At 45.7% G+C, this 21,946-nt stretch overlaps 1 protein-coding gene across 14 annotated transcripts in view; it reads right to left on the bottom strand.

Annotated features, from left to right (window-relative positions):
• Positions 1-18,662, bottom strand: part of LOC139373832 (MAP7 domain-containing protein 1-like) — a 78,791-nt gene extending 60,129 nt beyond the window's left edge. For 5 of the 14 annotated variants that reach the window (XM_071114886.1, XM_071114885.1, XM_071114889.1 and 2 more), the window contains exon 1: positions 18,254-18,550. In XM_071114886.1, the coding sequence (XP_070970987.1) occupies positions 18,254-18,320 (67 nt within the window). In that variant the 5' untranslated portion in view covers positions 18,321-18,550. Of the gene's footprint in view, positions 1-18,253 lie in introns of all 14 variants that reach the window. The other 9 variants (XM_071114891.1, XM_071114893.1, XM_071114901.1 and 6 more) reach the window with 6 other exon arrangements.
• Positions 18,663-21,946: the final 3,284 nt, after the last annotated feature.

Here is a 21,946-nt window from a genome sequence, read left to right as displayed (position 1 = left end):
CAGAGGACAGTGGAGGACAGAGGAGGACAGAGGATGACAGAGGACAGTGGAGGAGAGAGGATGACAGAGGACAGTGGAGGAGAGAGGAGGACAGTGGAGGAGAGAGGAGGACAGTGGGGGACAGAGGAGGAGAGAGGAGGACAGAGGAGGAGAGAGGAGGACAGAGGAGGAGAGAGGAGGACAGTGGAGGAGAGAGGAGGACAGTGGAGGACAGAGGAGGACAGAGGACAGTGGAGGAGAGAGGAGGACAGAAGAGGAGAGAGGAGGACAGTGGAGGAGAGAGGAGGACAGTGGAGGACAGGAGGAGAGAGGAGGACAGTGGAGGACAGAGGAGGACAGAGGACAGTGGAGGAGAGAGGAGGACAGTGGAGGAGAGAGGGGGACAGAGGAGGAGAGAGGAGGACAGAGGAGGAGAGAGGAGGACAGAGGAGGAGAGAGGAGGACAGTGGAGGAGAGAGGAGGACAGTGGAGGAGAGAGGAGGACAGTGGGGGACAGAGGAGGAGAGAGGAGGACAGAGGAGGAGAGAGGAGGACAGAGGATGACAGAGGACAGTGGAGGAGAGAGGAGGACAGTGGAGGAGAGAGGAGGACAGTGGGGGACAGAGGAGGAGAGAGGAGGACAGAGGAGGAGAGAGGAGGACAGAGGAGGAGAGAGGAGGACAGTGGAGGAGAGAGGAGGACAAAGGACAGTGGAGGAGAGAGGAGGACAGAAGAGGAGAGAGGAGGACAGTGGAGGACAGAGGAGGACAGAGGACAGTGGAGGAGAGAGGAGGACAGAAGAGGAGAGAGGAGGACAGTGGAGGAGAGAGGAGGACAGTGGAGGACAGGAGGAGAGAGGAGGACAGTGGAGGACAGAGGACAGAGGACAGTGGAGGAGAGAGGAGGACAGTGGAGGAGAGAGGGGGACAGAGGAGGAGAGAGGAGGACAGAGGAGGAGAGAGGAGGACAGAGGAGGAGAGAGGAGGACAGTGGAGGAGAGAGGAGGACAGTGGAGGAGAGAGGAGGACAGTGGGGGACAGAGGAGGAGAGAGGAGGACAGAGGAGGAGAGAGGAGGACAGAGGAGGAGAGAGGATGACAGAGGACAGTGGAGGAGAGAGGAGGACAGTGGAGGAGAGAGGAGGACAGTGGGGGACAGAGGAGGAGAGAGGAGGACAGAGGAGGAGAGAGGAGGACAGAGGAGGAGAGAGGAGGACAGTGGAGGAGAGAGGAGGACAGAGGACAGTGGAGGAGAGAGGAGGACAGAAGAGGAGAGAGGAGGACAGTGGAGGACAGAGGAGGACAGAGGACAGTGGAGGAGAGAGGAGGACAGAAGAGGAGAGAGGAGGACAGTGGAGGAGAGAGGAGGACAGTGGAGGACAGGAGGAGAGAGGAGGACAGTGGAGGACAGAGGAGGACAGAGGACAGTGGAGGAGAGAGGAGGACAGTGGAGGAGAGAGGGGGACAGAGGAGGAGAGAGGAGGACAGAGGAGGAGAGAGGAGGACAGAGGAGGAGAGAGGAGGACAGTGGAGGAGAGAGGAGGACAGTGGAGGAGAGAGGAGGACAGTGGGGGACAGAGGAGGACAGAGGAGGACAGAGGAGGAGAGAGGAGGACAGAGGAGGAGAGAGGATGACAGAGGACAGTGGAGGAGAGAGGAGGACAGTGGAGGAGAGAGGAGGACAGTGGAGGACAGAGGAGGACAGAGGACAGTGGAGGAGAGAGGAGGACAGAGGAGGAGAGAGGAGGACAGTGGAGGAGAGAGGAGGACAGAGGAGGAGAGAGGAGGACAGTGGAGGAGAGAGGAGGACAGAGGACAGTGGAGGAGAGAGGAGGACAGAAGAGGAGAGAGGAGGACAGTGGAGGACAGAGGACAGTGGAGGAGAGAGGAGGACAGAAGAGGAGAGAGGAGGACAGTGGAGGAGAGAGGAGGACAGTGGAGGACAGGAGGAGAGAGGAGGACAGTGGAGGACAGAGGAGGACAGAGGAGGAGAGAGGGGGACAGAGGAGGAGAGAGGAGGACAGAGGAGGAGAGAGGAGGACAGAGGAGGAGAGAGGAGGACAGTGGAGGAGAGAGGAGGACAGTGGAGGAGAGAGGAGGACAGTGGGGGACAGAGGAGGAGAGAGGAGGACAGAGGAGGAGAGAGGAGGACAGAGGAGGAGAGAGGATGACAGAGGACAGTGGAGGAGAGAGGAGGACAGTGGAGGAGAGAGGAGGACAGTGGAGGACAGAGGAGGACAGAGGACAGTGGAGGAGAGAGGAGGACAGAGGAGGAGAGAGGAGGACAGTGGAGGAGAGAGGAGGACAGTGGAGGACAGGAGGAGAGAGGAGGACAGTGGAGGACAGAGGAGGACAGAGGACAGTGGAGGAGAGAGGAGGACAGAGGAGGACAGAGGAGGAGAGAGGAGGACAGTGGAGGACAGTGGAGGAGAGAGGAGGACAGTGGAGGAGAGAGGAGGAGAGAGGAGGACAGAGGAGGAGAGAGGATGACAGTGGAGGACAGAGGACAGTGGAGGAGAGAGGAGGACAGAGGAGGAGAGTGGAGGACAGTGGAGGACAGAGGAGGAGAGTGGAGGACAGAGGATGAGAGTGGAGGACAGAGGACAGTGGAGGAGAGAGGAGGACAGTGGGTGGAGAGAGGAGGACAGTGGAGGACAGAGGAGGACAGTGGGGGACAAAGGAGGACAGTGGAGGACAGAGGAGGCAGCCGGCAAGTGTTTCACTGTTTTCCTGGAACAGACAGGAGGTGACAGGAGGTGACCTTGTTCCTGATGCTGCCAGGGAAAAGACGTGACGGGAAGGAAAGAGAAAGTCTACGTCCCAAATGACACTCCATTCCCTACGTAGTGCACTCCTTTTTTTTTTTACCAGGGCCCATTCAGCTCTGGTTAAAAGTAGTGCACTATATAGGGAATAGGGTGCCATTTGGGACGCATACAAAACCACAGAGACACAGGAGGCCAACTTAGCCTCGGCAGGTAGGCAATCAGTCACGGTTCAATCATTGTAATGGAAAAACAGTGTCACTATAGAGATAGAGAAGGTAATCGATTGAGTTATGGACCGACGGAACGAAAGGAAGCCCTGTTACGGTCAACCCACTATCACAAACGGTTGTGAAATAAACACAAATTACTTGTCCATTTTTTTGCGTCTCTGTGGTTGTTGTTGTTGTTGTTGTTGTTGACGTATTGTTGCATATAACGTGAAGGTCTAGCAACCCAAACATTGCATGTCCGAATCACATGATGGACAACTTTAGCGTTTTAGCTAATTAGGAACTACTTACTACTTTTTAACTAGTTAGCTGGCATTAAGCTAACCTTTACCCTTGCCTTAAATAAAAAGGTCAAATAGAAAATGGAATTAGTTATGGAGAAAATGGTGTATTAGACACGAATGCGCTATGAAGAAGAAAATCGTGTGGTGGCCATTTTTTTCTTTGTGTGCCTGTCATGATTATCACATGTATTTCAGGATCATCTGCGATAGTGGTTACAGTAGATCCCTGTATCAGAGGTGTAGTCTGCCTGCTTCTCTCCTCTGGTTCTGCTTGAAAAATAAAGGATGCAAGGACCAGGGATATTATCTTTAATCAGAGCACATCCCTCGCAAGGCCTCAGGGCAGTACGGTATCCCAGGGTGCGTTCTCAGAGCATGCACAGATCAACCGGCAGGCATATTCACTGGAATTTTCAACCTCTCCTTGTCCCAGTCTGCAATCCTCACGTCTTTAACTGACCACCATTATTCCTGTTTCTAAGAACTCTAAGGCTTCATGCCACAATGACTACTGCCCTCACATCTGTAATCATGAAGAGCTTTGAAAGACTGGTTATGGCGCACATCAACTCCATCATCCCAGACACCCTTGAGACCCACTCAAATTTGCAAACCGCCCCAACAGATCCATAGACAACGCAATCTCAATTGCACTCCACACTGCCCTCACCCACCTAGATAAGAGAATACCTGTGTAAGAACGCTGTTCATTGACTACAGCTCAAAGTTCAACACCATTGTCCACTCAAAGCTAGTCACCAATGCTTAAGACCATGGGACGGAACACCGTCCTCTGCAACTGGATCCTGGACTTCCTGACGGGCCGCCACCAGGTGGTAAGGGTAGGCAACATCACCTCCACCACGCTAACTCTCAACACTGGGGCCCCCTCAGGGGTGTGTGCTTAGTCCCCTCCTATACTCGCTGTTCACCCACAACTGTGTGGCCACGCACAACTCCAACACCATCATTAAGTTTGCTGACAACATGACAGTGGTTGGCCTGATCACCGGCGACAATGAGACAGCCTACTGGGAGGAGGTCAGAGACCTGACAGTGTGGTGCCAGGACAACAACCTCTCCCTCAATGTCAGTCAGACCAAGGAGCTGATTGTGGACTGCAGGAAAGGGGGGGGGGGGGGAATTCCCCCATCCACATCAACGGGGCTGCAGTGGAGTGTGTCGAGAGCTTTAAGTTCCTCGGTGTCCAAATCACGAGGAACTTAAAATGGTCCACATACACACGTACAGTTCTGAAGAAGGCGCGACAGCACCTCTTCTCCCTAAGGAGGTTGAAAAGGTTTGGCATGGGCCCTCAAATCCTCAAAAAGTTTTAAGAATGCATCATTGAGAGCATCATGACCGGCTGTATCACTGCTTGGTGTGGCAGCAGCAACCACCCTCGATTGCATGGTGCTACAGAGGGTGGTTTGGACAGCCAGTACATCACTGGGACAGAGCTCCCTGCCGTCCAGGACCTCTATATCAGGCGGTGTGAAAGGAAGGCCCGGAAAACTGTTAGACTCCAACCACCCAAGCCATAGACTTCATTCTCTCTGCTTCTGCACAGAAAGCGGTACCAGTGCCTCAAGTCTGACACCAACAGGCTCCTGAACAACTTCGATCCCCAAGCCAAAAGACTGCTAAATAGCTACACAAACTATCTGAGTTGGTCCTTTTGTTTTATTTTTAGGGTCTCTATACACACTGACAGGACTCTTCACAGTCACGCAGAATGACACTCCAATACACACGCGCGCACACAATTTGATCACACGTACATAGCATTAACATGCACACAATTTGATCACACGTACATAGCATTAACATGCACACAATTTGATCACACGTACATAGCATTAACATGCACACACATTTATACTGACAACACATACTCACACATAATCATCATTTACGCTGCTGCTGCTCTGTTTATCCTTATCCTGATGCCTGGTCACTTTACCCCCCTATACATATCTCCCTCTGTCACTCCAGGATCCCTGCACATTGTTAATATGGTACTGGAACTGCCCCTGTATACAGTGTGTATTTAGTATGCTTACCTACTTTCTCCTGTGTTTTTTGTTCCACCTTATGTTATTTTTTAGTATTACATTGATATTGATGAATGCGTTGTTGGGTTTAGAGACTTGCAAGAATGTTCTCACTGTACTTGTACACGTGACATTAAAACTTGAAACATGGCTACAGGGCAGGACAACAGTGCAGGACAACAGTGCAGGACAACAAGGCAGGGCAACAAGGCAGGGCAACAGGGCAGGACAACAGGGCAGGACAACAGGGCAGGACAACAAGGCAGGACAACAGGGCAGGACAACAAGGCAGGACAACAAGGCGGGACAACAGGGCAGGACAACAAGGCAGGACAACAAGGCAGAACAACAGCGCAGGACAACAAGGCAGGACAACCGGGCAGGACAACAGCGCAGGACAACAAGGCAGGACAACAGGAAGAAGTGTTCTGGTTGGATACACAGCTGGACAGCACTTCCCCAGAGCAACACTACAGAGCTCTAATATAATTGTGGACTATACAGTGCATTCGGAAAAGTATTCAGACCCCTTGACTTTTCTTTGTTACGTTACAGCTTTATTCTAAAATTGATTAAATTGTTTTTTATCACCATTTTTTTTTTTAAGGTCTCTTTTTAATTTTTTATACATTTGCAAAAAAAAATTAAACCTGTTTAGCTTTGTCAATATGGGGTATTGTGTGTAGATTGATAGATTGATGGAAAAAAAAATTGGAATAAGGTTGTAAACGCAACAAAATGTGGAAAAAGTCAAGGGGTCTGAATACTTTCCGAAGGCACTGTATATTGAGTGGGTAAAAAAACCTAGGGCCTCCCAGGTGGCGCAGTGGTTAAGGGCGCTGTACTGCAGCGCCAGCTGTGCCATCAGAGTCCCAGAGTCTCTGTCGTAACCGGCCGCGACCGGGAGGTCCGTGGGGCGACGCACAATTGGCCTAGCGTCGCCCGGGTTAGGGAGGGCTTGGTCGGTAGGGGTGTCCTTGTCTCATCGCGCACCAGCGACTCCTGTGGCGGGCTGGGCGCAGTGTGCGCTAACCAAGGTGGCCAGGTGCACGGTGTTTCCTCCGGCGCATTGGTGCGGCTGGCTTCCGGGTTGGATGCGCGCTGTGTTAAGAAGCAGTGCGGCTTGGTTGGGTTGTGTATCGGAGGACGCATGGCTTTCAACCTTCGTCTCTCCCGAGCCCGTACGGGAGTTGTAGCGATGAGACAAGATAGTAGCTACTACAACAATTGGATACCACGAAATTGGGGAGAAAAAGGGGTAAAATTTTAAAAATTAAAAATTAAATAAATAAAAACTGTTAAATCAGATTAACTTGTGTAGATCAATGAAGTATTTCACCCATATTTATGCATACTGCTATTTAAATCAGTAGGTGTATTAAACATTACATACAAGCAATGCATCAATCTGCTTGTAACAAAGTCTATTCAAGTTTAATGCAAAGGGTGGACAGATGCCATCCTACCAGCTTGCATAGCAAGAAATCAAGTACTTAACACATAAAATTGATTAAATTGTATCAAAATGACCAAAGTAAACTTTAACGGTGTGACAATCCTGCCCCGGGGACATGTACTGTAAAACTGTGTGCTGCTGAAGAAGAGAAGAACAGAGGAAAGAAAGTGCCTCTGGTCTGGTTGTAATACAATAGCTAGTCAGAGAGGGACCTTACTAACTGACAGATTCAACAAGCACTATAATGAATATGATGGATGACCTCACTTCCTGGATCTGGATCCAGATGATAATAATGATAATAATAATACATTATATTTATATTGCGCTTTTCAAGGACCTAAAGTCACTTAATACAAGTAAAAAACTCAGGCAGAAGTGAAGATTGAATGAAACTACAATAGATTGAATATTGTTCTAACAAAACAAGGACAAAAATGGAGAAATATGAAACTATGAGAATAACTAGGCCTATGCTTCAACAGTAGCTCAAATTAAACTATGCATATTAAAACGCTATACTGTGTGTTTAGCAACACTAATTAGTGAGTAATCTGCATAAATATGCATGTAACCACATTTTAAAAGCAAATTAACATGAGAAGCATGGACTAGATAAAAACGCATTGTCTTGTTAGCCATTGTCTTTCCATCTTAATTATTCACATTGTGACCCCCTTTTTCCTGCTACCTCGAATTACACACATCCTGCTTTTAACTCGATCTAAATCTGTGATGCAGTTTCACAGTTTTAAAAACAGAACCGAACACACACACCTTTCTCTGTTAAAATCAACCAAATGCCTTTTGTAACTTAGAAACATATTCCATCAATGTTTCTGTATTTCATTTACAATAAATTTGCTCATATTTAAAAAAAAAAAAAAAAAACGTTTTCATTTTGTCATTATAGGTTACAAACCCAAACATAAATGTAATCCATTTTAAATTCAGGCTGCAACACAACAAAATGTGGAATAAGTCAAGGGGTAGGAATACCACCCGAAGGCACTGTAGCTGTATTTCTTACGTACCGAATATTGAATTGGCTACAAAGGAAATCCTAGTCGTCACAAAGCAGAGTTGAGGCATCGACTACAACCCTCCAACTGGCATATAATGTTAAACTCATGACTGTTTTCTGTTTTCTTTTCATCTGTAAAGAAGCATTTCAATAAAATTGGATCTTTGGGTAAGAAAGGTAGTAACCAAGGGATAACGGATGAGGCAATATTTTACAGTTAAAAACAATAGCATTTTAACATAGCTCATAGTCAGACGTGAAAGGTTTTCCTCATATTCAACAGTCTTCTCGACATCCCTGACACTGATGGCCATTTTGGCTCAAGGGGAGCTCTTATATTAAAATCCAAGGCAAGAACATTTCTTACATTCTTACCATGTTTTGTTGTCTTGTGCTATTTTGTTTGTCGGGCAGAGTGGCTCGTGTCTAATTCAAGCCTCTGGGAGTGATCATGGGAGTGACGCAGCTAAGGTGGCAAAGCGAGGGTACTGGAACTTTCCAAGTTTACCAATAGAATAACCAGTGCTTGGGCCTCCCGAGTGGTGCTAGAGGTGTCACTACAGACCGGGGTTCGATCGCGGGCTGTGTCACAACTGGCTGTGACCGGGAGTCCCATAGGGCAGTGCACAATTGGCCCAGCATCTACGGGTTAAAGGAGGGTTTGGCCGGGAGGAGCTTTACTTGACTCATTGAGCTCTAGCGACTCCTTGTGGCGGGCCGGGCACTTGCAGGCTGACCTTGGTCATCAGTTGAACGGTGTTTCTTCCGACACATTAGTGCGGCTGGGTTCCGGGTTAAGCGGTCGGGTGTTAAGAAGCGCAGTTTGGCGAGACATGTTTCGGGGGACTCGAGACTCAACCTTCGCCACCCGAGCATATTGGGGAATTGCAGCGTTGAGACAAGATCGAAATTGGGGATAGAAAAATGATTTAAAAAATGACAAATAATACAAATAATAATAGAATAACCCGTGTTTGACTTGAATGAAAGAGGTGCAGGAGTTGTCTTTTTCCAAGTCCTTCACAGAAATGATCAAATGGCATTATGCATTATGCTATAGAGACCTCTGATTATTCCCTGTTAAGGGTTCATACGCGTTTTGACAGATGGAATTCCATGACTTTTCCACCAAATTTCCATGACCAATAATTGGTGGAGTCCATGTAGCGTACATGAAAAGGTCAGCATAGCAGAAGGCTGCTGGTTTCTGATCCCATGTAGGCCTACTATCTCCTGCCTTTGTGTCCTTGATCAAGGCACTTAACCCCTCACAAATGAGAATAACTACACTGTTAGGCTACTGTATAAAACACATGTGGTCAACCCTCCACCTGGAGAGTGGTATGCAGGCTTTTGATCCAACCCAGAAACACACCCGAGTTGCTTATCAAGATGGTGTTATGCAGATGATGTTTAGGCTACAGTGTGGTGTGTTAGACCAGGGCTGATGTTTAGGCTACAGTGTGGTGTGTTAGACCAGGGCTGATGTTTAGGCTACAGTGTGGTGTATTAGACCAGGGCTGATGTTGAGGCTACAGTGTGGTGTATTAGACCAGGGCTGATGTTGAGGCTACAGTGTAGTGTGTTAGACCAGGGCTGATGTTTAGGCTACAGTGTAGTGTGTTAGACCAGAGCTGATGTTGAGGCTACAGTGTAGTGTATTAGACCAGGGCTGATGTTTAGGCTACAGTGTAGTGTGTTAGACCAGAGCTGATGTTGAGGCTACAGTGTGTTGTATTAAACAAGGGCTGATGTTGAGGCTACAGTGTAGTGTATTAAACCAGGTCTGTTTGTTTTGGTTGTGTTTCAGATTATTTTGTGCCCAATAGAAATGAATGGTAAATAATGTACGGTATCGTTTTGTAGTTATTTTTTATTGTAAATAAGAATATGTTTCTAAACACTTCTACATGAATGTGGATGCTACCATGGTTACGGATAATCCCAAATGAATCGTTAAATAAATAATGACTGAGAAAGTTACAGATGCCAAATATCATACCCCCAAGACATGCTAGACCAGGGGTGGGCAAACGTTTTGGCTCGAGGGCCACATCGGGATTTTGAAATTCAACGGAGCACACACGGCTCTCGACCTTCGCCTCTCCAGAGTCCGTATGGGAGTTGCAGCGATGGGATAAGACTGTATCTACCAATTGGATACCACAAAATTGGGGAGAAAAAAGGGGCAAAAAATATATATAATAATACAAATGTAAAAAATGTTGTGTTCTCGCAGGCTGGATTGAAGTGCCCGGTGGGCCGTACTTTACCCCCCCTTTCGCTAGCCTCTCACAATTACAATAACAGGAGAGGGTAGAATTTTTTTTGGGGGGGGGGGTGATATTTGTGCGTCTAACTTTCTCACGCATCATTATTCACGGTTCCCTCAGGAAACATGATTTATTACAAATAGAATGAAAAAAGCTGTAATATCCTAAACATAAACCATCCACTTAGCGAATCACATTGGTGTTTAATATGAGGGTCTCAGCATGAAATCGAGAGCTTGCGACTATGAGGTTGTATCTGCATTTATGTCCAAATGTTATTATTGACATAGCCTTGTTCTATTCAATGTGCTCTACCTATATAGAAGTCTTAATACCCCAATTCATGTTGCTAAGTTCAGAAGAATAAAATATAGAAATACCTGACACCATTCAAACCAATAAGGGTTCGTAACTTCAAAGCCAATCATCTCCTCTTTTTGCAGATAGAAACTTATAGTCAGACAGAATAACAACAAAAAAATCCAGAAAAAAGCATGTCAGAAATGTTATGAATTGATTTGCATTTTAATGAGGGAAATAAGTATTTGACCCCTGTGCAAAACATGACTTAGTACTTGGTGGCAAAACCCTTGTTGGCAATCACAGAGGTCAGACGTTTCTTGTAGTTGGCCACCAGGTTTGCACACATCTCAGGAGGGATTTTGTCCCACTCCTCTTTGCAGATCTTCTCCAAGTCATTAAGGTTTCAAGGCTGACATTTGGCAACTCGAACCTTCAGCTCCCTCAACATATTTTCTATGGGATTACGGTTTGGAGACTGGCTAGGCCACTCCAGGACCTTAATGTGCCTCTTCTTGAGACACTCCTTTGTTGCCTTGGCCGTGTGTTTGGGGTCATTGTCATGCTGGAATACCCATCCACGACCCATTTTCAATGCCCTGGCTGAGGGAAGGAGGTTCTCACCCAAGATTTGACGGTACATGGCCCCGTCCATCGTCCCTTTGATGCGGTGAAGTTGTCCTGTCCCCTTAGCAGAAAAACACCCCCAAAGCATGTTTCCACCTCCATGTTTGACGGTGGGGATGGTGTTCTTGGGGTCATAGGTAGCATTCCTCCCCCTCCAAACACGGCGAGTTGAGTTGATGCCAAAGAGCCACATTTTGGTCTCATCTGACCACAACACTTTCACCCAGTTTGCCAATGAACATCTGAATGATTCAGAGGACAACTTCGGACGGGCATGTATATGTGCTTTCTTGAGCAGGGGGACCTTGCGGGCGCTGCAGGATTTCAGTCCTTCATGGCACAGTGTGTTACCAATTGTTTTCTTGGTGACTATTACTGCATTGTCGGAACTAGAAGCACAAGCATTTCGCTACACTCACATTAACATCTGCTAACCATGTGTATGTGACAAATACAATTTTATTTGATCCCAGCTGCCTTGAGATCATTGACAAGATCCTAGTTCTGGGCTGATTCCTCACCATTCTCATGATTATTGAAACTCCACGAGGTGAGAACTTGCATGGAGCCCCAGGCCGAGGGAGATTGATAGTTCTTTTGTGTTTCTTCCATTTGCGAATAATCGCACTAACTGTTGTCACCTACTCACCAAGCTGCTTGGCGATGGTCTTGTAGCCCATTCCAGCCTTCTGTAGGTCTACAATCTTGTTACAATCTTGTTGATAATTTCTTTGTCAGTGGGCAAATGTACAAAATCAGCAGGGGATCAAATACTTTTTTCCCTCACTGTAGATGTTTTTTTCATTAATTAGGCTAAATACTCTTGAACCATATGGTCTATCTACTAGAAACTCATGGACAATACAGACACCGAAGTATATGAATACATTTTGTTAAAGTTATTCAAGCATAAATTACCAAAATTAAGATAGATTTTCAGTTAATTACCAATCCATGACAAAATTACTGAATATTTTAGTAACTTTGGTAAATTGCCAGTAGCTATGCAATCCTAGATATAACTATTTCTGTCACAGAATTCCATTGTTTCTCCCTTCCTATACGTGTAATATAATGTTTTGACACAGTAAAATTGATATCTGTGGAAAATATGAGAGGCCTAGAGACATGAGTAGGATTCCTCAGTAATTGAAAACAGGCATTAGAATCTTACGTTAGTCATCAATGACTTCAGTGTTTTACAATGGGAGCGGAAACGTGAGCCCTTCTCTGGATAGGTTACTATCCCAAATAGCACCCTATTTCTTACATAGTAACCTACTTTTGACGAGGACCCAATAGGGAATAGGGTGCCATTTGGGACGTCCTCTAAGGCGATGACCTCGTCTGTCTCTATACACTACAGGATGTCTCTATGCACTACAGGATGGAGCTCTTCCTCTAGTTCCTGTGGGAGAGGTCAGTGACCATGGCCCTGATTTATACCAGGTGAGTGTGTGTATGTGGCTGCTACTGCTCGCTGACGTGGAGCGCTCTGGGCTCGGTTTCCCGATAGCAATGGAACTTTAGCTTCGGAGTGTTTAAACGATGCGTCGTTCCTGCAACGGCCGAAGACGTAACATGCGTTTCTCAAAACACCAGCAGAGAGAATGTCCACTAAGTGCGTCATGGAGACATACGTCGATACTTATAGGATCGAGAGAAGAAGAAAGAAAGAGGCAGCGATGCTCTCGGATCAGCTATTACCATTCAAATCTTACCTTGACATTATAATTATTCCACAATACTGACGACGCATCAGCTCCTAGAAAGATATTATTATCATTGGCGGCAAATATTGAGGGGACTTATTCTAATATAAATCTCCTGAATAAGGATGTGTAAATTGAAGCTTTGGCACATCATGTTGCTACACACCATGAAATATATTGAGGCAGAAATGACAGACAGTAGCCCACAATTAGCAAAATAATCCAATCAAAACGTAGTTTATTTCTCACATGCGTCGAACACAACCTTACCGTGAAATGATTACTTACAAGCCCTTAACCGACAATGCAGTCCAAGAAATAGAATTAAGAAAATATTTACTTTAAAAAATATATATATAATAATATAGATCTCAATTGAATGAACATGACATTTATTTCAATATTATTTAGTTATATGCCTGTGTGGCCTGTACTGTTAATTATCTTTTAAATTTGGTCATATGGGTTTTCATTTCAAACATTATTTTATCCTTGTTTGTAACAATTCTAATGACATTGTCAACTTTGTATTTATAGTCAGCTTAGTTCGGTCGCAGAGAAACAGACATCTTGATTCTATGTTTAGCAGATATATTCTATGTAGGCCTGTATCTAACAAAACACTTAGCTGTTCTAAGTGGTCTGAGGCAGTCAGTCGGTAGATAACAAGCGTTTTCAAGTGCAACTTTAGTAACAATGGTTTTGGGAAACAGCTCTGAGATGTAACATTGATCCTATGAACTTAGCCTTGGCCGTGTTTCTACATCTGCATTGCTTGCTGTTTGGGGTTTTAGGCTCGGTTTCTGTACAGCACTTTGTGACATCTGCTGACGTCATTACACTAATGAGTCACTAATGAGTCACTAATGAGTCATTACACTAATGCCAGTTAGCAAGTGCGCTAAAGCTAGTTAGCAACTTCCTTCAAACTGGACACGGAGACATACAAATGGTTTCCACGAGTTCGTCTGACTCTGAGGAAGAAGATAAAGGGCTTCATTGCCAAAATCCTGAAGTATCCCTTTAAGATGTTTTTTAGGAAGCTGAGCCCAGATCTGTCTGCCTGAGAAACAGACACCTCCCTCCCTTCTCAGACGCCTACTGACCCAGCTAATGCCACAATAACATCCCTAGCTACCCTCCTGACCCGTCACTCCCCCCTGCTCGCTCGCAGCAGATATGGGCCTCTGGAGAAATAATACCTCACATTCTAACATGGCCCTTCCACACCCATCCCAACCCCTCCTCTCCCGAATGCACAAACACACAGTACCCCTGCCAATAGGAGACAAAACTGAAACTGAGAATTTCAACATGTCTGACTAAAGGAGAAATGAGAGAAGGTACTTTGTTATTTTCCTTAGTCAGTCTACCCCTCTAATTCAGCCCCTCTCTTAGCAGTAAATGTAATGGACGCTGTAGGCTAAATACAAGGTAATCACAACACGGTATGCACAATGTTATCTTAATCATGTGTATTACAGTTGAAAAACAAATGGTTTTGTCATCAAAAGCCATTTGTTTTTCAACTGTTTTAATGAGAGAGAATGAGGGAACTTCTGTGGTGGGGGTGGTGTGGGGGGGTCGTGCTGAAGCCAAAATCTACGTCTGAGTCCCAAATGGTATCCTATTCCTATATAGTGCACTACTTTGGACCAGAGCCCATAGAGCTCTGGTCAAAATAAGTGCTCTATGTAGGGGATAGGGTACGATTTGGGACACACACCACATTTCCAGGCCAACTGTGATCTTGAATGTGGGCCAGGAACATTGCATCAGGAAAACTTTGAGAGAGTGGAAGAGGGTCCACGTCAGTCCACGTCCCATGATTACTTCCACAGAAGAGAAGCTCTATTGTCTTGGAGCTCTATTCAAAGTTCTCCAGTTTAAAAAACTAATTTGCAACCAAGAAGATAAATAAAATCTTCAACAAGGCGTATTTTGAAACATAACTTTTGTCAGTTCAGATCGTGACTGATAGTAGGCCTTATATACCACGGAACAGACTTACAAACACTTGCAGTATACTGCCAGTCCTCGGGATTTCAGTGATATCATATACAATACCACACATGTTCAAAAACACTTTCTGTCTGCATTAAACAAAAGCTGATTCATTGTCTTGACGAGGAAACGGGTGCCTCACTGCCATTCCTTTTGTGGTCCCAAATACCACCCTATTCCTTTTACAGTGCACTACCTCTGACCAAGGTCCATAGGGCTCCAGTCAAAAGTAGTGTACTATAGAGGGAATAGGGGGCCATTTGGGATGTAACCCTTTTGTGAGCTGCAAACAGAGCTTCTTGGAGGGGCTTAGTCTCATGGCTGCCTCAACTACAAAGCCACTAATGTTGCTCTTACAAGAGGACTCTGGCGCTTGTCTCTCTGTCTCAGTGTCATGGTGGCCCTCTAGCCCCCGGGGCTTCACATAGCTAACCCTATCCCTGAAGTGTCCCTCTACAGTCAGTGTCTGTGTCCCTCTCCAGTCAGTGTCCCTCTACAGTCAGTGTCCCTCTACAGTCAGTGTCCCTCTACAGTCAGTGTCCCTCTACAGTCAATGTCCCTCTCCAGTCAGTGTCCCTCTCCAGTCAGTGTCCCTCTCCAGTCAGTGTCCCTCTACAGTCAATGTCCCTCTCCAGTCAGTGTCCCTCTACAGTCAGTGTCCCTCTACAGTCAGTGTCCCTCTACAGTCAGTGTCTCAGTGTCCCTCTACAGTCAGTGTCCCTCTACAGTCAGTGTCCCTCTCCAGTCTACCCGGCATCATGGCACTGCTCCAAGAGAGATGACAGGGGGTCAAGGGGAGAGTCTAACTGCAATAGGGTCGGGTCCTAAATGGCCGCCTATTCCATATAAAGTGTCTGTCTGTCTCTGCCTGTCTGTCTGTCTCTGTCTCTGTCTGTCTGACTGTCTGTCTGCATAGATCAGAGCAAACCTATTCCACAGGAAAGGTAAACTATCATAAAAGCAGCGTGAGAAACAGGGTTCTCCTGTCACAGTGCTGGAGGTCAAATCATACACCAGCCACAGGACAAGAGAAACAGGGTTCTCCTGTCACAGTGCTGGAGGTCAAATCAAACACCAGCCACAGGACAAGAGAAACAGGGTTCTCCTGTCACAGTGCTGGAGGTCAAATCAAACACCAGCCACAGGACAAGAGAAACAGGGTTCTCCTGTCACAGTGCTGGAGGTCAAATCAAACACCAGCCACAGGACAAGAGAAACAGGGATCTCCTGTCACAGTGCTGGAGGTCAAATCAAACACCAGCCACAGGACAAGAGAAACAGGGTTCTCCTGTCACAGTGCTGGAGGTCAAATCAAACACCAGCCACAGGACAAGAGAAACAGGGATCTCCTGTCACAGTGCTGGAGGTCAAATCAAACACCAGCCACAGGACAAGAGAAACAGGGATCTCCTGTCACAGTGCTGGAGGTCAAATCATACACCAGCCACAGGACAAGAGAAACAGGGTTCTCCTGTCACAGTGCTGGAGGTCAAATCAAACACCAGCCACAGGACAAGAGAAACAGGGATCTCCTGTCACAGTGCTGGAGGTCAAATCATACACCAGCCACAGGACAAGAGAAACAGGGATCTCCTGTCACAGTGCTGGAGGTCAAATCAAACACCAGCCACAGGACAAGAGAAACAGGGATCTCCTGTCACAGTGCTGGAGGTCAAATCAAACACCAGCCACAGGACAAGAGAAACAGGGATCTCCTGTCACAGTGCTGGAGGTCAAATCATACACCAGCCACAGGACAAGAGAAACAGGGTTCTCCTGTCACAGTGCTGGAGGTCAAATCAAACACCAGCCACAGGACAAGAGAAACAGGGTTCACCTGTCACAGTGCTGGAGGTCAAATCATACACCAGCCACAGGACAAGAGAAACAGGGTTCTCCTGTCACAGTGCTGGAGGTCAAATCAAACACCAGCCACAGGACAAGAGAAACAGGGTTCTCCTGTCACAGTGCTGGAGGTCAAATCAAACACCAGCCACAGGACAAGAGAAACAGGGTTCACCTGTCACAGTGCTGGAGGTCAAATCATACACCAGCCACAGGACAAGAGAAACAGGGTTCTCCTGTCACAGTGCTGGAGGTCAAATCAAACACCAGCCACAGGACAAGAGAAACAGGGATCTCCTGTCACAGTGCTGGAGGTCAAATCATACACCAGCCACAGGACAAGAGAAACAGGGTTCTCCTGTCACAGTGCTGGAGGTCAAATCAAACACCAGCCACAGGACAAGAGAAACAGGGATCTCCTGTCACAGTGCTGGAGGTCAAATCATACACCAGCCACAGGACAAGAGAAACAGGGTTCTCCTGTCACAGTGCTGGAGGTCAAATCAAACACCAGCCACAGGACATGAGAAACAGGGTTCTCCTGTCACAGTGCTGGAGGTCAAATCAAACACAGGACAAGAGAAACAGGGTTCTCCTGTCACAGTGCTGGAGGTCAGTAGTACTGTGCTTCTGGAATGATGAAGAGCTGCAGCACAGCGGTTCTGCCTCCATCAAGTGCCTGCCTTCCTCATCAAGAGGAAGAGCAGGGTTACCCTTACCAGCCTCCAGTGACCAAACCATCCACAAGACTAGAGGAATACAACACTGTACATCCCAATATGTTAGCCTATTGTTCACACCATCAAATCACCATTCAAACACATTATGATAGCCAAGATAACAGCCATCACTGCTATCAGCTGGTTCATGACTAGAGGGTGTAATCAGACCAGGCCAGACCACTGCTATCAGCTGGTTCATGACTAGAGGGTGTAATCAGACCAGGCCAGACCACTGCTAGCTCTGGTCCAGGGCGAACGTGCACTAGGCCTTGGACCAGAGCTAACCGACTGCATGGGCCAGGTTTACTGGTGGAATATTATTGTTTGTTACCAAGGTGCTGGTCTGCTATGGTAATCTATTTTGAGGTATAGGGTTTGACGCTGACAGCAACTGGACACTGTAGAGACACCAGCAGATTTCCAAAGTCAGGTTAATTTGAAAACGGCATTGTTTGTTGTGCCTGGTGCTGGATTGGTTCATTGGTATTGGATGGTAATAAAGAATTACATATAGGTCGCAGTATTTCACAGCTCTCTGGCCAAGGAAAGATGTCAGGGCATGTTGCACTATTATGAGCATGCATCTTTCTGGTCATTTAATCGGGAGAGCAGGTGGCCAAAAGGCAACAAAAAACCGGCATTGATGCTTTGGTGAAAAAATGTCTGATGGGAATAGTAGGGTATCAATCAATAAGATATGAATTATGTTTTTTTTATTGTTTTTTTTTTAAAATTCATGTTTATGTTAATGTCTATTCAAATGGTGGCCTGTTGATTTTGATTGAACAGAACAAACATAATGCTTTGGCATGCGCAGGCACACAGATTTTATCAACACGTCCATGAATACCAACACATTTACTCCAAGCATTCAATCCCCCCCACTGTTGAAATATATTGTATTGTTAATTTGATCCTTTAGCACCGCATTAAGTGTGGCTAATGTGTCCTATGGTGGCGAGTATAAAATAACTTACATGTATCTGTTAATGTCAGTTTCTCCTCAATTTTTTTCTCAAGATCGTTGTATTCCATTTTTTCCATTCAAGCGATTGTCAGTCCCTTTCCAGTTGCAGTCATTCCTCAAATATATCGAAGGACAGGAGAAAAACTCTCTGTATACTCAGATCACCAACATGCTCTTCGTAAATCCAAGAGGGAACGGTAGGGGAATCAAACGATAGAATAACTAGACAGAAAAATCACGATGACAAGTAGTCTATGTACGTCTCTCTTATTTACTCTTGAACTACAGACCCTGTCACTGTCAGGTCATATTGTATGACACATTAATATCAACAGAGTTGACCAAAGGAAAAGTCCGAGCTAGGCAGAGACTTAATCGTAGCAATAGGACTGCTTGTCGAATATCTGCACCCGACAGCCGCTGCCTGCCTCTCTGATTGACTGTACCATCTATCTTACCGGGGGTTAAGCAAAACCCGGTGCACCTTTTGATCAGAATAATTTAACCGACAAAATGTTACCAAATGTTTAACCCGTCTCGATAATTGATTTACAGTTGCATTTTTGTACACTTAGAGTATATGGTTTGACGGGGGAAATGGGAGAATATATCGAACTTGCAAAACAATGATCCCCCTGTTAGAAATGGTTGCAGCCATCAGATACACACGCTGAACACTCAAAGCAATGTATCTATCTAAGGAGCCCACAGACATCTGTGCTATTGCCATAATAACAGTTTAATGCAGCATTATTAACATGTCATTCATCAAAAGAGGGTTCTTAACATGATCTCTTGAATTCAGCTAAGCTGCCCGTTGCAGTTGGACCTGCATGTTTTCTAATTTGGGTTCCTCTTTATTTTTTATGCGAGGCAATCAATGGATGGAACGAATAGTCTCACGTGAATCATTTCTGTTTTAATTCATTCAGCCTGTAGTTTGACACTGTGACAAGATCGTTAAGAATTAATGCATTTATCCTGCAGTCAGAGGTGGAAGTCTGGTGTCTATTTTCCATTTAGGTAAGGCAGGGTGAGTGAGTTAGAGCTGGAACAGCCCTGTTACACAAAGACACAATACACAGAGTGGAACTTCTACTGGATTCCCTTACTTTTGAGACTAGGTTTAGAGCTACTAAAGCACACCCTGGGGCGGCAGGGTTCCAACCACTTGTCCTTTTACAACACTTTTAATTCAAAATGAGGTCAATTACAGATGTTTCAAGATAATCTTCATCATAAAGTATCTCTCTGTACATCCATGTCTCATACAGTAATATAATAAATAATACTATATGTCATTTACCAGATGCTTTTATCCAAAGCGACTCAGTCGTGCATGCATACATTTTTACATCGAGTGGCCCCAGCTCTGTCGTAACCGGCCGCGACCGGGAGGTCCGTGGGGCGATGCACAATTGGCCTAGCGTGTCCGGGTTAGGGAGGGTTTGGCCGGCGCAGTGCGCGCTAACCAAGGTTGCCAGGTGCACAGTGTTTCCTCCGACACATTGGTGCGGCTGGCTTCCGGGTTGGATGCGCGCTGTGTTCAGAAGCAGTGCGGCTTGGTTGGGTTGTGTATCAGAGGACGCATGACTTTCAACCTTCGTCTCTCCCGAGCCCGTACGGGAGTTGTAGCGATGAGACAAGATAGTAGCTACTAAACAATTGGATACCACGAAATTGGGGGGAAAAAGAGGTAAAATTCAACAACAAAAAAACACACAAAAAAAGTGTCCCCAGCCTCATTGGTAGGATTTGTCTCTTATAAACTGTGCAGATTGATATTGATATTACCTACTGCCTGTTAGATGTACATGATGTATGGCAGTATTCTAGTGTAAAATCATAAACCAGTACACAGGATTACTATTACTAAAAGTATAGAGATTCACCTTCTCTTCGCCTTTGTAAAACATTCTGCATTTTGCATCAACACCATGCAGCAAGTAGACTCTGCTAAACCACTGCAGATACATTCTTCTGCTAAACCCCTGCAGACTCAGAGAATAGGGACAGTTCATGTCAGAATGCTTTGAATACAGGCAAAATGCATTTCTGGGTGTTGAGACACAAATAAAAAATGCATGACCCACTTAGCGCAGTACAGCAATACAAATATTCCAGAAATTGTTTACAAGCTTGAGAATCGGAACTAAGGGCAACATCTCAACAAACTATCATGGTCCAAACACACCAAGACAGTCGTGAAGAGGGCACGATAGCACCTTTTCACCCTCAGGAGACTGAAAAGATTTGGCATGGGTCCCCAGATCCTCAAGAAGTTCTACACCATCGAGAGCATCCCGACCGGTTACATCGCCGCCTGGTATGGCAACTGCTCGGCATCTAACCGTAAGGCGCTACAGAGGGTAATGTGTACGGCCTAGTACATCACTGGGGCCAAGCTTCCTGACATCCAGGACCTATATAATAGGCGGTGTCAGAGGAAGGCCCAAAAAATTGTCAAAGACTCCAGTCACCCAAGTCATAGACTGTTGTCTCTGCTACTGCACGGCAAGCGGTACCGGGGCGCCAAGTCTAGGTCCAAAAGGCTCCTTAACAGCTTCTACCCCCAAGCATTAAGACTGCTGAACAATTAATCAAACCCAACAATGCAGTAATCAATATCAATGTAACACTAAAAATAACAAGGTAGAACAAAAACACATGAGAAATAAAAAGAACACGAGAAAGTAAGAGAATCCATCAAGATTAATTGTGTTAGGGGAGGATTAAATACACCATTAAGATGGTGTTAGGGGAGATGAAATACACCACCCAGATTAATTGTGTTAGGGGAGATGAAATACACCACCCAGATTAATTGTGTTAGGGGAGATGAAATACACCCAGATGAATTGTGTTAGGGGAGATGAAATACACCCAGATGAATTGTGTTAGGGGAGATTAAATACACCCAGATGAATTGTGTTAGGGGAGGATGTTGCTTATCCATCTACTGAGTACTACCCATAGAAATATAATTACTAGAAAGGGAAAAGCCCATCAGAAAGCAGCAATTTACTTTTGTAGTGATTCAATTTCTATGGTATTGCCTCTCTCAAACCCATCAACAGCCTATCCAAGGCTAGCAGCACCGGCATCCATAATGGAATTGGTTTTTATTAGTATGAATTAAACCACAGTGCCTGTGAGGGAGAAATACATGATTTAGTGACGCAGTAATGAGCTTTTGAGAAGCAGCAAGGACGAGAAGTAGGGGCTGGGGGAATGGACAGTCAATCACCCACGCCCATCCAAGATGAGGTAGGATCATGCTCGATTGTTAAATAGTCTCTCTCTCCCTTTCTCTCTCTCAATTCAATTCAAGGGGCTTTATTGGCATGGGAAATATATGTTAACATTGCCAAAACAAGTGAAGTAGATAATATACAAAAGTGAAATAAACAATAAAAATGAACAGTAAACATTACACTCACAGAAGTTCCAAAAGAATAAAGACATTGCAAATGTCATATTATGTCTTTATACAGTGTTGTAACAATGTGCAAATAGTGAAAGTACAAAAGAGAAAATAAATAAGCATAAATATGGGTTGTATTTACAATGGTGTTTGTTCTTCACTGGTTGCCCTTTTCTTGTGGCAACAGGTCACAAATGTTGCTGCTGTGATGGCACACTGTGGTACATCACCCAGTAGATATGGAAGTTTATCAAAACTGGAATTGTTTTCCAATTCCTT

Source organism: Oncorhynchus clarkii, chromosome 18 (genome assembly GCF_045791955.1).
Source record: "Oncorhynchus clarkii lewisi isolate Uvic-CL-2024 chromosome 18, UVic_Ocla_1.0, whole genome shotgun sequence".
Taxonomy (NCBI): Eukaryota; Metazoa; Chordata; class Actinopteri; order Salmoniformes; family Salmonidae; genus Oncorhynchus; species Oncorhynchus clarkii.
The sequence above is the reverse complement of the archived record's forward strand: the minus strand, read 5'-3'. Positions and strand labels throughout refer to the sequence as shown.